The sequence below is a fragment of the Mustela nigripes genome, chromosome 12 (genome assembly GCF_022355385.1).
Source record: "Mustela nigripes isolate SB6536 chromosome 12, MUSNIG.SB6536, whole genome shotgun sequence".
In the NCBI taxonomy this organism is placed as follows: Eukaryota; Metazoa; Chordata; class Mammalia; order Carnivora; family Mustelidae; genus Mustela; species Mustela nigripes.
Window position 1 is genome coordinate 107,225,948 of NC_081568.1, and position 17,556 is coordinate 107,243,503.

At 37.4% G+C, this 17,556-nt stretch overlaps 1 protein-coding gene across 9 annotated transcripts in view; it reads left to right on the forward strand.

Annotated features, from left to right (window-relative positions):
* Nucleotides 1–17,556, forward strand: part of XRCC4 (X-ray repair cross complementing 4) — a 337,294-nt gene that overhangs the window by 240,105 nt on the left and 79,633 nt on the right. Inside the window, exons 8-9 of one of the 9 annotated variants that reach the window (XR_009407544.1) lie at nucleotides 5,519–5,642; nucleotides 7,855–7,942. The exons of 4 other annotated variants lie outside the window; for them this stretch is intronic. Coding sequence is in view for 3 of the 5 variants with exons in the window: in XM_059418186.1 (XP_059274169.1) it covers nucleotides 5,519–5,630 (112 nt within the window). In the remaining 2 variants the exon portion in view is untranslated. Of the gene's footprint in view, nucleotides 1–5,518; nucleotides 6,156–7,854; nucleotides 7,943–17,556 lie in introns of those variants that run through there. 4 more of the 9 variants (XM_059418186.1, XM_059418184.1, XM_059418185.1 and 1 more) reach the window with 4 other exon arrangements.

Consider the following 17,556-nt stretch of genomic DNA (forward strand, 5'->3'; position numbering starts at 1 on the left):
AGGTGTCTTTGTGTTTAAAATGAGTTTCTTATAGACAGCATATTGATGGGTCTTGTTTTTTTAATCCATCCTGATTCCCTGTGTCTTTTGATCAGGACATTTAGCCCATTTACATTCAGGGTAACTTCTGAAAGATATAAATTTTATGCTATTATATTGCCTATAAAGTGACTATTACTGTATATTGTCTCTGTTCCATTCTGGTCTGTTACTTTTAGGCTCTCTCTTTGCTTAGAGGACCCCTTTCAATATTGCCTGTAGGGCTGGTTTGGTGTTTGCAAATTCTTTTAGTTTTTGTTTGTCCTGAAGGGTTTTTATCTTTCCTTCTATTTTCAATGACAGCCTAGCTGGATGTACTATTCTTTGCTGCATGTTTTTCTCCTTTAATGCTCTGAATATATCATGCCAGTTCTTTCTGGCCTGCCAGGTCTCTGTGGATAAGTCTGCTGCCAATCTAATATTTTTACTGTTATATATTACAAACCTCTTGTTCAAAGCTATTTTCAGGATTTTCTCATTATCACTGATACTTTTAAGTTTTACTGTTAGGTGACACAGTATGGACCTATTCTTATAGATTTTGAATGGGGTTTTCTGTGCTTCCTCGATTTTAATGCTTATTCCCTTCACCAAATTAGGGAAATTCTCTGCTGTAATTTGCTCCAATATACCTCTTCCCCCCCTTTCTTCGTTTTCTGGGATCCCAATTATTCTAATATTGTTTTGTCTTTTGCTTTCACTTATCTCTCATATTCTCCCCTCATGGTCCAGAAGTAGTTTATCTCTCTTTTTTGCAGCTTGCTTTATTATCCATCATTTGGTCTTCTATATCACTGATTCTCTCTTCTGCCCCATTTATCCTAGCAATAAGAGCCTCTGTTTATTATTGCACTGCATTAATAGCTTTTTTGATATCAACTGGGTTAGCTTTTAGTTCTTTTATTTCTCCAGAAAAGGATTTTAATTCTCCAGAAAAGGTTTCCCTAGTATCTTCTATGCTTTTTTCATGCCCAGTTAGCATCTTGATAATCATCATTCTGAAATCTAGTTCTAACACGTTACTGATGTCCTTATTGAAAAGGTTCCTAGCCATCAGTACTACCTCTTGTTCTATTTTTTTGAGGTGAGTTTTTTTGCCTTGTCATTTTATCCAGTTAAGAATAGATAAATGAGAGAACTAAATATTAAAAGGATAGCAACAACCCCAGAAAAATATGCACTAACCAAGTCAGAAGAAACCCAAAATTGGGGATTGGGGGGAGAAGAAAGGAGAAGGGGAAAAGAAAATCTCTCTCTCTCTCTATATATATATATATATATTTTTTTTTTTTTTTGCCCCCCACATGATTAGACTGGTGAATAGAATAAAGCCACATATTTGATTTTGTGTGTATTTTAGTCTGTTAGAAGAAACTGTTTCCCAAAATTTTAAAGAAAGAAAAAAAAAAATATATATATATATACACAATATATGTATATGTGTGTGTGTGTGTGTATAGATATATATATATATATATATACACAAAAAAAATAAGGGTAAACACAATGAAGGAATAGAGTATGATTGTAAAGATGAAAATTTAAAAAGATTCTAAGAGGGAATTGATAAGTTAGTTGAAGAAAGAAAAAAAAAGGTGGGCATATGATCAGGTTGGAGACTACAACAAAGCCACAAAGCTATATGCTATATTTAGGGTATATTTTCATCTGTTAGAAGAAAGCATATCAAAATTTTAAAGAATGAAAAACTTATATGCATACAAAAAATAAAGTTAAATAGAATGAAGGTATAGAGTATAAGAATGAAAAATTCAAAAAGGTATTGATAAGATAAAATATTCAAAAATATGTTGAAATAGGAAAGAGGAAAATATTTTAAAATAAAATAAGAAAAAAAAATTTAAAAATTTAACTTTGAAAGACTAAGGAATCATGGGGAAGAATTCTATGAATTCTATGTGCTGCATTCCACTAGCTCTGCAGTTCCACAGTTCTTGTTGATCAGTGAACTTGGTCTTGGCTGGCTGTTCTTGTTGATCTTCTGGGGGCAGGGTCTGTTGCAGTGATTCTCAAATGTCTTTGCCAGAGGTGGATCTGCACTACCTTTGCCAGGGACCAGGCTAAGTAATCTGCTCGGGTTTGCTTTCTGTAGCTTTTGTTCCCTGAGCGCTTTCTATACAGCTTTGGAGGATGAGATTGAAGAAGGTGGTCTCCCAATCCCCAGCCCAATCCCCAGACCCAGCCAGAGACAGGGGAGTCCGGAGAGCTCAGGGCCCCATTCCTCAGCGCACCCTTAGAGAAAGGCAGTCAGTCCCTCCAGACTCCCCGGTCTCTGGCCGGCTCCAAGCTCACCCAGCCTATGACCAAGTGTTTCTATCTTTGGCCTACGGCCCTGTTTGTAGTCTCCATACCCAGCAGATTCCTACAGCATACTCCCACACCATCCCTCCTGGAGGTGGAAGGGGAGGGTCTCCCTGGACCTGGACTTGTGGGGTCTTGTGGTGTCCCTGCTTTTAAAGAGCAGTGCCCACACTGTGCCTTGGATCACAGTTTAAGGTAATCCCAAGCTGGGATCCCACTGCTGGGATCCTTCTCTGCAGCCGGCTTCCTGTCTCTGATACCTGAGCGCTCAGCTGCACTCAGGCACTTCTGGTCTTTCTGTGACCCCGTGGGTAGTGAGACCACACTGTCCCCATGAGGGAGGGCTCCATCCCCTTCTTAGCCTCTGGATCGATGTCCCTCCATGGAGCAGACTTACAAAACTTCAGATTTTGTGCTCTGCTTGTGAGGAGCCGGCCCCTCCCCCGTGGTCTATCTTCCCATATATCACCTTGGATTCACTTCTCCACATGTCCTACCTTCCATAAAGTGGTTGCTTTTCTGTTCCTAGAATTGCTGCTCTTCTTCTTTTTCATCTCCTAATAAGTTTGTAGGTGTTCAGAATGGTTTGATAACTATTTAGCTTAATTCCTGGACCCTGACAATATTTAGGTCTCCTACTCATCCACCATCTTGCTCCTCCCCCTATTTATCAACTTCTGCATAGAGGAACACTGATGACTAAGAAGAGGTTATTTTTCTTCTTAATTAGGTTCTTATTTATGAGCTCCCTAAAACACTTCTAGGAGAGAGGTAAGAATGAGGACAGATTTCAGAAATTTAAGGAATTAGTAGAGAATTAGATTTGGTGAATGGATAAAGAAAAATGTATGCTCTTTGAAAGGCATATCAGAGACCCTGTAGCTAAGTATCTTAACATGCAAAGATATTGCTAATGTGTAGAGTAAAAAAATTCCCCCAAAACAAAATTATATATATTAGAATGATCCCATTTTTGTGAAAAGAAAGACCATGAAAATACAAATCATGCAAAATAGAATGATGGACATTTTCATCTTCTTTTTTATGCTTTGTAGAATTTATAAAAAGTCATAATATTTATTACTTAAATAGATGGCTAAACTTTTCTTTCGGTTGTAGGAAGAGTTCTAAATTTATTAGACTTATCACAGGTATAAAAGCTGTAGAAAATGATCCCTATTCATTGAACAACTTTTTTTGAACATCTGTTATGTACTAGACACTGAAAACAAAAGTCAGTCTAATTCTTGAGCTCCTTGTGACTTTAGAAGGAGATGGGAATCATAAACGGAGCACTAGGAATCCATAGCCTTTAGACTTATCACTTCAGAGTCGTCCTTTTGTCTTATGCCAATTTTTTTTAAACTAAACTGATTGATCTCTGTTTTCTGGCTCTAAACTACAAATAAAATTAGAGATTTTTCAAGGTCTGACTTTATTTGAGAAAAATCAATTCTCCATTTTACCAGAAGGAGAAAAAGCAATCTGAGACGTTTGGGGCCAGAGAAAAATATTTAAATGTATTGAGTTGACATTGAAAATTTATACATGTAATAATTATACTTTTATTCTCTACTGTATCATTTTCTCCTTCTATGAAATATATTTTTAGATATTTAATTACGTGTTACAATAATTGTGTTCGTATTTATTGTTAATTTTAACATTAAAGTTCCCAGAGAGAGGACTTGTCATCTTGATAATGCATTAATACCTAGCACCTTGGCATTCCCATGAGTGTGATGTCTGAACTTGGCTTGCTCAGGATAAGACAGAACACGTTGCAGCCAACCACGGTTAATAGTATGCAGTCAGGAGGCCAAGGAGGACCCTTCGCAGTTTCATTTTTAATAATCTCTTGAGCCTAAGTGTGGGTGCTAGATTTTTTAAATACTCGTAATCTAAACAAACTCAGTGTTTGGGGATTTTTAATTGGTTAGCCTTTCAAATTAAAGAAACTATAAGCTGGAACTTTTCTTTCTTTCTTTCTTTCTTTCTTTCTTTCTTTCTTTCTTTCTTTTTGTAGTTTATGCAGTATTAGAGGCCAATAATAATAGTTTCCAAATGTTCTGTGGGAATTTACAAGCATTTTCATACATGACGCCTCATTTAATCTTTGGACCACCACTGAGACAGCTGTTATTCCAGTTTTGCAGGTGAGAAAACAGTAGTCTGGTTAGGTTAAATGACTTGTCTAAAGTCACATGGCTAAGAAGAAATAGACCTGGATCCACACATAGGTGTCCTGACTTCACGTCTCATTCTCTTAGCTCTACTGAGCTGCTATGACTCTGCCTCTGCCTTTGAAGTTGGAAATATGAGGGCATTACTGAGTTTTAGTGGATTGACACAACCTAGTCATAATTGCCCCTAAAACCACCTCTAATTGTCAATATGAAGCATGTTTTATTTAGGTTCCACAAAGAACCACTGATAAGGTTTATACAAGGGTCCTTCTGATTGAGCCATTACCCTGCAGGTTACTGTTTTATAAGTCCAATTAACAGTCTGGGATCATCATGCCCTTTATCCCAGGACCCAAAGAGAATATTTACATAAATACAGATGTCATCCCCTTAATATAGTAACTCTAGTACTGAAATGGAATAAAATGTAGTTATTAAATACATGTAAATTCAGTAAGTAAATGTGGGCTAACATTTCATCAACAACTGGTAAAATGTGAAGTCATTATCAGTTATATACACTTACAATGGAAAGACCATTAAAGGAAATTAATGTGATTAGAACTTCTGATATTAAGAGGTTCTAATGCATGTTAATAGGTAGAATTTAAGAGAGCCAAAGGAAGATATAAATTGTGATGGGATTATTAAATAAATGGCTTGAGACATAGACTTTCTGTATCTTGGCATAGAAAGACTTACAACACAGAGGATATTTTATCTCTTGACCTTAATTATGAGTATTGTTGTAGGCCCTTGAATTTTTGTTAGCTCAGAATAGAGACTAAAGCAGTTAAAGTAATTAAATTCTCTTCATCTCTTTTTTTTTTATGTTCAAGCAGCATATGGAAATGAGTCTCAACCAATTCTAATAGAATTTGACTTTTGTTTCACTTCTGTGTCTCTTAATTTTCTTTTACCCTATATGGCATTTTTAGAATAAAATACCGTTGATTATCTTTTTACTCTAGGTTTGATCCTCCATTACCTGAGACGTCAAAAAAGGAGCACAGCTCAGCTGAAAACATGTCTTTAGAAACTCTAAGAAACAGTAGTTCAGAAGACCTCTTTGATGAGATTTAACTGTCTCAAAAGGTACTTTGATGTTCACTAGACTATGTTTTCTGTTCATTTCTTTAAACTAAAAAAGCAGAATTTCAACTCAGCAGCAGCTATTACTGTACCTTACAATTTAATTACATACACACTGAATTGACACCATTGTGCAAAATGGATTATACATGTATATGAAGATATGATTTGATGACAGTGGTGCATTATTCTAAACTATTCATTCACATGCCTATAATTACATAAAGTCTCAGACTTTTTATGGCAAAAGACACATTTATCTTATTTAATTCACACATATTATATGTGGTAGCTGTCTAACATCCTGTCTAGGAAGATTTTGGAAATGGGACAAAGAAAATGTCTATAGTTCTTTCTTGAATAGTCATATTCTGAACAATGTTTAAGCATTTTAACTTGTGAAGTGATGTGTAAAATTTATTTTTAGTCTGTAAACAAATAATCTTAAAATCCGATGATAAAATTGTTGATGCATTGAAGATTTTGTGTTCCTAATAAAATATATTATTTAGCTTAGCTTTTTCTTTTTTTTATAGTAACAGGCTTTGCAAGGTGCTTCTTAATATAAATGTAATCCCTTTTTCATTAAAAACATATTTTTCCTAGATTGTTGATGAAAGATTTCTTACACATTAAGGGCCTTCTCGGAAAACAAGAACCATGTGATATTTACTTATCTATCCTCAATAACATCTGACAGAATTAAAAAAAAAAAACTTTTTCTACCTCCTACCCTCTCGTTTTGCCTTCACTTCTCTCCAGTTGAACATCCATTTTCTAATGGTTCTCAAAGATAACAGTGACCACCATGTTGATTAATTCAGTGGTTGGTCCATTCTCAGTCCTCAGCTACACCTGAAGTAGTCATATCACTTCTCCTCAGTAAACATTTAATTCACCTGATTTATTCCTGTGTTTATTCCTCTTTCATTTTGGCCCCTGAGTCCTTCTCCTTGACTGACAGTTAAGTGTTTGAGTGCCTCAGGCTTCATCTTCAGCTTTCTTCTTTTCATTATCTACATTGTCTCCCTAGCTTTTCTTTGGCTTTAAATACCATTTACATGCTAGTATCTCCAAAATTAAGAGTTCTATTTCCATAGTCATAAATGTATACATACAGTTGATCCTCAAACACCATAGGGGTTGGGGCACTGGTACCCTGGTAGTCAAAAAACTATGTATAATTTTTGATTCCCTAAAAACTTAACCATTAAGAGCCTAGTCTTGACTGGAAACTTTACCGATAATTTAAAGTCAATTAATACATATTTTGTTTACATATGTGTTATATATTGTATTCTCATAATAAACTAAGCTAGATAAAGGAAAATGTTATTAAGAAATCCTAAGGAAGAAACAATACATTTAACTAGTATCCTGTAAAAAATCTGTGTGTAAGTGGACCTGCATGGTTCAAACCCATATTGTTCAAAGGTCAGGTGTATAATTTATCACTAACTTATTGCAAAAGGAGGTTCTTAAAAATCTGACTGAGTATATTTATCTGCTTTGGATGATTATTTGGATGTTTAGATACATGTAAAGCAGAGATCTGATTGTGTTCTAGCCTTCATTTCCTCCCCCGCCACTCCCCACCATGGTCTTCCCCATCCAACAAGTTCGGAACCACAAACCTTTTAACCCAGGAATCTTCCTTGGTGCCTCTGCTTCCCTCTTCTCCAACATCCTGACATTTTTACCTCCAAATTACAGCTTGACTCTATCTACTTCTCTCTTTGTATCTGCTACATCTGCCTCCTGACTGGTCTGCCTGCTCATCTCCTGCCTTGTGGAGACAAACTGATTTTTTTAAATTTTAGGTAAGATCATTTCACAACAGGGTTGAGTAGTAATCTATTGCCCTTTGAATAAAGTTCACAGCATATAAGGTCTGATATGATCTGGCCCCTACCTATCTCTCCCCTTGATTTCCTGCTCCTTTCTCTTTGCCTGCCTCACTCTACTGTCCCTCAAATAGGGCAAATCTCAGGACCATTGTATTGTTGGGCCCTATAGTCAGAATGTTCATCTTTATATGGTTGGCTTCTCATCTTTCAGGTCTCGAACCAAATGTCTCTTTTCCTGAAATACCCTTTCTAAAGATGAGTACACTCCCAGTCACTGTCCCATTAGAGTGCTTTTTTCACTGTGCATGTTACTACCTAGAATTATTTTTTTCATCTCTCTCTCTCCCTCTCTTTCATGTCCCCCATAGGAAATATGCCCCAGCATAGCAGAGGTATGACCATCTGTCTTATCTATTTCCAGATCCTACAACAGGGCTAGATTCACAAAGGCTTTTGGTAAGCATTTGTTGAATGAATAAATGCATGTCTGTCACAACATAGGCACTTGAAATGTTTCTTTAAGTTATTAAACTATTTTGAAAAGAAACTTTAGGTTGAAGTTTAGTCAATTGATTTGATACAAAGAAATGTTTAGAAATCTCAAGTACATTTTATGATTAATTATAAATAATATATGCATAAATACGTATGCATGTAGGCTTGATCGTAGAGAGTGAATGAGAAAGAATTACACATATTATTGATATCAGAAATAGGATTTTATTAAGTCAACGGAACAAAAAAATATTTTAAATAGAAATTTTACTGCATTTTTATTTCCATAGTGGCTTCCATTTAAGAAGGAAAATTTAAAAGAAATGCAAATATAAATATGTAAAATATAAAAATATAATTATAAGTCTATAGACTTTATAAGTCTAAAATTCTACTCAGTTACATAGGAACTTCACTATAATAATGAGTTTCATATAATTTGAGATTTGTCTTGGAATTTTCCAAGGGGATCTTGTACATGAAGTACGAGAATCTCAACGTAATGTCATCTCATTTGAATAACCAAAATTAGTATACAACTGTGTATGTGTATGTATACATATGTGTACAATTTTTTTAAGTGAAAAAGAAGAAGAAAACAATTTTGGCCATTACCTTACTAGCAGTGAGAGAGTGATTTATAAAGAGTATTTCCTAATAATTGTAACAACAGAATCTATAAAGTTCATAACATTTACAAAATTTTGGTAGTATTATTCCAGGACAGGAGATATATTCAACCATTACTGTTTGTCAGATTGACTCAGCTGGTTAGAACAGAGCATAATAAGTCCATAGTTATGGTTCCCTCCTTTATATCTAGTGTGGAGATATTGAAGGGATAGTTTTCATTTTGTGCTATGTAGACAGATACCTATAGATCTGGTGTTAAGATATCCAGATCTGGTCATTCTCTGCCATGATTTTTCCTCACATTTTTCCATTGTCTATACTCAAAAACAGATTGTTATGGGAAAACACTGAAATGAAAAGCACAAAAATTAAGTTATAATGCAGCATGACTTTTGTTTTCTTTTTAATTCTTTTGACCTTTTTTTATCTCTGTTTGTAAAACAAGGTGTTTGCATATTTGAAGTTTTTTTCAACTTAAAATGTGTAATTCTTGGCTCTGGTCTATAATCAGATGGTATGACTTAGGCCTCATTAGGGAAGTTCATGAAAGAAAAAGTCCTATCTCAGGAAGAGATGTCTTTATTATGTAGTTTTAAAAGGTCAGAGAACTACTTTAGATGAGTTTTTCTTAGTGACCTATAACTCAAATTTATAAAATACTGAACCCTATGTTTTAGATCCAAGTAGCTTTTAATTGGGTAAATTTGATTAAAAAAATGTATGTAAAGGATCAGTGATGCACAAAATGCAGAACTGGGCCACATGAAGAATTAAAGGATAAATCCAACCACTCACCAGTTATTTGTTAAGCATTTGTGCCAGTCTCTATTTGGGGCAGTAGATACAACAATGAGTAATAATGTGCTCTGCTGCTGTGGAGCTTATGTTCTATAAGTGAAATTTGGGACCTGCTCTCAAAGAGTGCAAGTATATGGAAGGGGGTTAAGACTGGAGTTAACACTACCAGAGACTGGAGTTCCAAACCACTCTGTGATATACTATAATATCACAGTATGGTAGGGTAAGTGGCATAAAGAGAAGAACAAAGAATTAAAAGTTATGGGAGAGGGTCCATAGAAATAAAAGGTCCAACGAGGAGGGTAGAGGAATTAGTAGGGTTGGGTACAGTGAACTGAGGAGGAAGTGATCTGTCAGATCAGAGAGAGTACAGAAGGTAGTGGAGGTAGGGGCTTGGGGTTAATGTTTAAGTTTGTAATTGTGCATCATCAGAATGAGGGAGACATGTTAGAAGGCATCCCAGAAGGAATATTGGCCAGGTGGATTTAGCATGAAGCTAAGTTGTATAATTAAGGCAGCTCTCTAGTTCAAGCTGACACTTCTATGGTAAGATACACAGTGCCACAAATCTTTAGGTTGTGGAGCCCTTCCTGGATATCGGAATGAGAAAGGAAAACCAGTCATTGGGTCCTCAACAGATACTGCCCAGAAGCAGCCAACCCTCCTCCTTTTGTGTCTCTAATTCTTGCACTCAGTATTTATGGAATCCATTTTTAATAAAATGAAATTAGCTAACATCTAAATTCATGAAGACTTCATGAATTTGCCTATACATCAGGAAATGCAAAACCTAGGTAGTTAACACATTTTATAAGGGAGAATGTTAGTCACAAAAGAACTATCCATTTCTATCTATTGCCTGAATTAAAATCTTTTGCTGCTGTTCTGAAAACTTCCAATGAATGCTTTTCAGAAGGGCAGATTTCATTTCCAAGTGTTCTGTGAACAAGCTTGCAGTGATTTTCTCCATATTTTAACAATCAGAAAAGGTTACCTTGAAAAATACGTGACAAGCATTTTGTGGTTGCTTCATAACTGCCTGTCCTCTGAACTACTAACTCCCACCTCTCTAATCTACACAACCTAAAACACTCCCCAGCCAACCTTCTACTTACTTTATCCCTTTCAGTTATCCACATGTCATTTCATTTACCAACTATCATTATCACTTTCTGATTTTCCTCTGCATTTGAATGAAATTCATTGGAATTTTGTTGTTCATCTGTTGATTTTTCTTCCCTCTTATGGAGGCCCTTCATCCTAAACTCTCATCACAAAATCTCATAGGGAACTGTATTTTCTGAGTGAGGGTCTCTTTGTCCCTGAGGCTCTTGGTTCTTCAGGAGAGGAGAGGGAGATTGGAGCCTGCACCTATCTCAGTAGTAGCTTTTCTCATTAAGGGCAGGAGCAACTTTGGTTGCTGCTATTCCAGTTAATGGAACATAGGCTAGTCCTGAACTACTTACTTTTGGTTTAGAGACAGTCTCCAACTTAATTACTATCTTAGAAATAACACAGCCTGGCAAATATATGTAGGTGGATTAGACAGTTCTTATGGAACCTGCTTATACAAGACCCTTGTAAAAATCGGACTTAACTCTGCATTCCTCTGAAAACTGAGCCTGGGATAAGGGCTTGCATACAGGCAATTTATTTGGTGATCCGATCCCAGGGAGTGGGAGTGCTGGACTAGAAGCATGTACATGGAAAGGAGGAAAAATCAGTGCAAGGATGCCTTATCAAGGTGGCCAGGACTATGAATGACATGCTTCACCCCACCAGGATCTTCTGAGGTACCTTCTGAAAGTTATCTCAGGACTGTGCATCTAGGGGCAGAAGGGTGGAAGCATCTATCCATGGGTTCCTGTTTCCATTGGTAAAGGGTGTCCTAGAAGCCCTGTTCCCACATATTTCACTTGGCCCTGTTTAAAATGTAGCAGGTTCCTGCAGGTGACCAAAGCTGCAGTCTCAGGGAAGCCCCAGACAGGAAAAAGAGCAACACAGGGACTGTTACTTGCCTGAAGTAGAGCAATACCTGCCTGGATCTGATTGCCAAAGAAATGGCGGCTATTGAGCTGGGCTCTGGAGGATTTTGAGGTGGTATCCCAGGGTGTCCAGTATGGCTCCCTTGTTTTATGCACCTTCCCTTGCCCCACCTCCCAACCCAATCCATAGCTGACTAGACCAGGGAAAGAAGTGGGACCCTCATGGTGTGGCCGAACTTGAGTTCACTGAAAAAGCCGCTGTGTAAGTTAGCACAGAGATGGATTAGAAGAAAGACAAGGCAGAGCAGAAGTGTCATGTGATCGGTGAGACTGACAGGGACAGAGATCGTAGTGGGGGTGGGGAGCAACTTCAGGTTCTTCTGTAGTTGCCCTACAGGCATGTCTCCAAGAATTACTCCTCCCTTTTCTGAGGTCTTACTAGTGAAATGGTTCTTTAAAGCAAAGCAAAACGTACCCAGCTAATAAGGATATCAAATATGTTCTCTACTGAACAATTTAATTAAATTTTATTTTCTTCAATTAATAAGTTGTAAGGCGTTAACACTACCATTGAAAGAATATTTCAAGTGAGCTTTAATCTAGATTGGTATAGATAAACTTTAGAATATGCCAGGAAAGTAAAACCATTTTAATAATTAAAATTTATATAGTTTTATAATATAAATCTTAAAATTCATTAAAATGCCATTATATACGACAGACCTACATTAGATGTGTCTTCAAGTCACTGATGGATTTTATTTTTTTTCATTGATGGATTTCAGTGACAGTATGAAATATCTGTGATCTTTGGCAACAGAGAACAGTACTGTGAATTTTATGTGAAAGTGAATTTTAAGTGTAAAATGCCACCAAGTTGCCACCATTGGTAGATTAATGTGTATGCTAATCCTTTAAAGAATACAAAGCAGTATAATTTTTGTTGATCTTACCAAATAGTGAAAAGATTACCATCAAGGTGTCGCCTTCTTACATGATGACAATGGGTTCTCTGTCTCTTTCTCTCTTACTTGATGTGATTGAAAACTTTGTGAGACTTTTAGATCCCTTATGAGGATGAGATGCTGGTAGTGATGATGGGAGCAGTATGCTTTGTCATTGTGCTTTGCAAACATTTAGGGAATTTATCTGAAAATTTTTCAGAGCCTCTACTAAGTAATGTTGGAAACAGTCTTGTTCGACTTCTTGAAGAGATACAGTATACCTCTATGAGGAACTAGGTTTACAGAGGAGTACTTAGATTACTATGGAAGATTAAATTATTGTCAGTAAATATTTACTCTCCACCACCACCGCTCCTTTGACTTTCTTTGGGCTATAAAATGTGGTGAAATAAAAACATACCAGTTTTTGAGCCTGGGAGTTAAGAGATATTACATGTTTCTGTTTTTTCCTCTGGGAGCTTCTAACCTCTGCTGTGAGAGAAACATGCCCCAGGTAGCTGCTGTCCCTCTTGCCTGGGTGCCTGATGAGATACGGAGCAGAACTGAACTCAGTCCTAACCTGGAGTCAAACTCACTATCCTGAAACCTTTAGAAGAGCCATCCATCTGACCCCATTTTAGAGACTGAACTATATAGTCAACCATGCTGACCATGAGCGTGGAATAATAGCTTGTTACTCATAGCCCCTAAGAGTTGGTTAGTTTGTTATATAATGGTATTTCAACAATAGATGACTAATAAAGCTCATGTAGAATAACGTAGAGTGACAACTTTACATTTGTAGGAGCTTTTAGTATATACAAGGCACAAAAAATCTGGTGTCTCCTGGCTGGAATTTCCTAATAGAATAAGTAGGAATTATGGATGTGAATTTGAGAACGAGATTAAGCCACGTTTCTGCACTGTGTCTGCCACCTGTTAAGTGTCTGAGTCTGGGCAACAGACTTATTTTCTCTGAACTTGGATTTTCTCATCCGTGCAATGAAAATCAAATGAGATGATGCAGATAAACTTAGCACAGAGCCTGCTGCACAGTAAGTGAAGCATATATAGAAGCCCTTATCGTGAGTGTTACTATTACACTATCAAATCAGCACATAATGGGGGCACCTGGGTGGCTCAGTGGGTTAAAGCCTCTGCCTTCAGCTCAGGTCATGATCCCAGGGTGCTGGGATCGAGCCCCGAGTCGGGCTCTCTGCTCAGCAGAGAGCCTGCTTCCTCCTCTCTCTGCCTGTCTCTCTGCCTACTTGTGATCTCTATCTGTCAAATAAGTAAATAAAAATCTTTAAAAAAAAATCAGCACATAATGCATCAGCATACAGTATGTAAAACCAGATGATTGGCTAAATTGACTCTCTCTGAAATTTATTAGCTCAAGCTCCCCATTCGTGGTCCTTTCTGAGGTCTCGTGTTTTTCCTAAGATTTTTGTGAATTCCTGTAGGATTTATTTTCATGGCCATTTCTGCTCTGAATTTCTGCTACCACTGGATTCAGAATCTCACTTATACTTTACAGTAAGACTGATTTTCTTTTTTCTCTTCTCCATGCTACTCAGCCTGGATCTCCCCTCCTTTTCTTTGACTTCCATGACAAAAGCACTGAGAAATCTCTGTATATAGTGGAATTTATTGGAGGTTTGGGTCAGAGAGAGGTAGTTTACCTCAAAGGAAATGAACAATTTATATTTGATTGTACTGTGACTCTATTCTTTAAAGTCTTCTGGCTTTCCTACTGCCTGAATTTTCCATTGCCAACATGTCACCTTAAGAGTCCAACCTCTTGCCATATTACTATCCATCCCCTCTCAGCTTTCCCCCAATTGCTGTTATTTTCTTATGAAGAACTATTTAGCTCTCTCTTAATTTTGATCATCCCATATATTTATCAGGTAGTCATGCAATGGGTTTTCGTGTAACACTGTCGCTCGTGTTAAGTGTTAAGATAATACCATCTGCCCTCACAATATATGTAATGTCATGTTAGAAAGATGGCATGAGTTCTAAGCAAAGCAAGGCCTAATTGAAGGTATTGACCTATCTAAAAAATTAATGTGACTCTCAGAAGGGAGGCAGATTTGCCACTGAAGTATAAAAAAGGGAGGAACTCTGGAGAAAAACATTGTTGTAAGCATCTGCCCAAGTGCTGTCTAGGGAAAAGAAAAGTCTATCCCAGAGTTTTAAGTATGTTTATGTATTCACCCATTCATTCATGTATTCATATTCTTCCCTAGAAGATAAAATTGCAGCTCTATGTTGGCAATAACTGGTTATCTTTCCTTATGATTTAGACTCTCAAAGTGTGGTTACTTATGACATAGAGACAGATCTTCAGACTCAATAACATGTCATCCAAAGGCTATGCTTGTTTAATAAGAACTTTATGTTCTGCAAGAATCACGGCATTTGATGAAGGTGAGAGAAAAAGGAAAGTATATAATAAAACAAATGCTAGTAATTTCTTGAGGACTTCTATATAAAAGATTGCCATTTCAGAAGAGGTTTCTTTCTTCCTTTGTTGTTTCCGTTATAGCTCTAACCTATCATCTCTGATATAAATAGCTTTCGTAATTGCCTGCATTCAGCAAATGTTAAGTAAAGTCCTTTCAGTGGTAGTAATTCAATGTGTGTTTTCACTGTCACCACCCTATGTGTCAGTAATCTTTCATCTCAAGAATTTGAACTTTGGGCTATGTGCAAGGACAGAGGAATCTGCCCTGTGTCCTTCAGCTTACATAAAATTCTCAACTATGATTAGAAGAATGCAGATCCTAGTGTCTATATGCTTATTCAGTCACCAAATGTTTACTGAACACTTTGTGTCAAGCTCTCTTCCGGGCACTGGGGATATAGGAATGAGTGACATCATCTTGTCTCATAGTACCTGGAAGTCTAGACCAAGGAAGGAGGCAGATATGTACACAATCAAGATGTGTGACAAGTGCTCCAAGAGAGGAGCCCAGGAAGCTCAGAGGGCATAAGGAAGAATCACTTCTTTAGCACTTATTTTGTTGGGAGAGTACAGGAAGTAGAGGTTGTGGGCGAGGGAGACCTGAATAGATAGACGAAGTTTGAACTGAACTTCTGGGATGACTGAGGATTTGGCAGAGGGCTGAGATGCACTCGGCCATGTGTGAGGCACAGAGGAGTGGGGGAGTGTGGCATGTTCAGTGCTTTGTGGCTGCTGTGAAGGGAGAAAAAAGGTGCAGTGTGAGGCTGAGAAGGTAGTGTGGCTCCTCATGGATTTTTAATGTGAAGGAATAACTATAGAAGGATCTTAAGAGAAGAAAGGGAGTGATGATGCAATTTGTGCTTTTGAAAGTGCAATCTGAAGACAACGTAAGGGCAAAACCACAGGCACCCAGAGGTCTCTCCCACTTCTCTGCAGGTTGTGTAACTCTCTGATGCGGTTGCCATCCTGTCTGGAAGATAGTCAAGCTCCACTTCATACTAAGCAATATCCACAGATTAAATTTTTCCAGCAATCTTTGGAAGTTGAGAAAGACTCCTGATGGTAGAGTGACACAACGGCCCACAACAGAAAGACCCCTTTCTAGTGCCTGGGTCTTGGGCTTTGATACAAGCAAGAGTGGTTTCACCATTTCCTTTAGGAGTGATTTTTAACCTCTTGTGAAATTGCCCTCCTTTCTTGAACATTCCAGCCCTGCTTTGACATTCCCATGTCCTGCAGAATGCGGTTTATATACACCTTTGGAGGAATTGCTGTTGCTGTCCTCATTAATTCACTTCATCACCTCTTTTTGGAGGCTGTAGGTGCCATTGTGCTGTTGGAAGCAATATTCTCATCTCCTTCCTAAGGCTTCAACACTTTGTGCAGAGGTTCCAGTTCTGGATCTAAAACTTGTACGGGAGGAAGGGAGTGGAGTTCAATACACTGGTGCCATTCAGTGAATGTGAAATACCATAAAGCATCATGAAAGAGGGGCTCATATCCTGAAAGGAGACACTGTGAACTAACCTTTTATTCCCTGGGATTTTGATCCCAGGACAATTTAAAGTATAGAGTATCCTTTTCCCCAAAATAAAGTGGCAGAAATAACACTTCTAAAAAAATCGAATTACATTTTGTTTTTCAAGTTTCAAGAGAAAACTCGAGACTGTATTTTTCGAAGTCTTTCTGCTAGACACACACTCACTCATATTGGCCACTCTTTCTCCATAGACTTCAGTGGGCAAGTGCATGAGGAGGCACTCTTTCCACCTCACTGATGACTTTTGCAGTGACTGAACTTTATACAAAGATCAAAAAGAATCTTCATGAGTCAGTCTTCTAGTGTACATGAAAATAATTGGGCTTTCCATCACTTCCCTTACTCTCCTTATCAGAGAAGCGTTTGCAATCAGGCATTTTCTGAATGTAGGTAAACCATATCATGGAATCCTTGAGAATACCTTAAATATTAAAATGACTACCAATGGCCCTGGAGCCCTGACACAGGGGCTGACTTCCCACTCAGGATCATCTATCAGTCCTGCTAAAAGAACAATCCAGCAGTCTCTCTTTATAAAGAAATGTGAGGTTTTTGTCCTTATTTTATTGCATTTAATTAAAGAACAGCTGAAAAAGTCCTGTCTTGCATTTTCAACACATGGTTCCAATTAGTGCAGTAGAGCAGGACCCGGAATTTGATAAAAGCACTGACGTGTACCTTTGGTGCCTGTACAATGTACTCTTTCATTTTACAAGGTGGCTGAAGTGCAGTTTTAAATATCTTTTTTAAATGTTAACCAAAACCCAGGGGTGTGAGCTTAGGAAAAAAAGTGAAGAGAAACGGACACAGTTTTGTTTGAATTTCCTGCATAGACTTGTAGAACCTTGTAGGCAGAGGAGGCTTATTTGGTGAAGTCTGTAGTGGTCATTTATAGGTCTGTATGCAGAAAGCATTATGCTTTGTGAGACTTGTGCTCCAAGGCTGTTAGGTGGGAGACCCATCACCTCAGGAAATACCACTTAGGGTACTGTAAATTTCCTTCATGTGACTAGTCTGCTCAAGAGGTAATGGAAATCCCATTCCAGTAAAGTGTTGCAGATCATGCTAAAACTGATAGGACATTTGCCTTCAGTGGGACTCTTTCTGGGTCACTTCTGGAAGTTCATATGTTTTTTTTTGTTTGTTTGTTTTGTTTTTTTTTTTTAAATAAGTTTTATTTTTTAGAGCAGCCTTACATTGAAAGC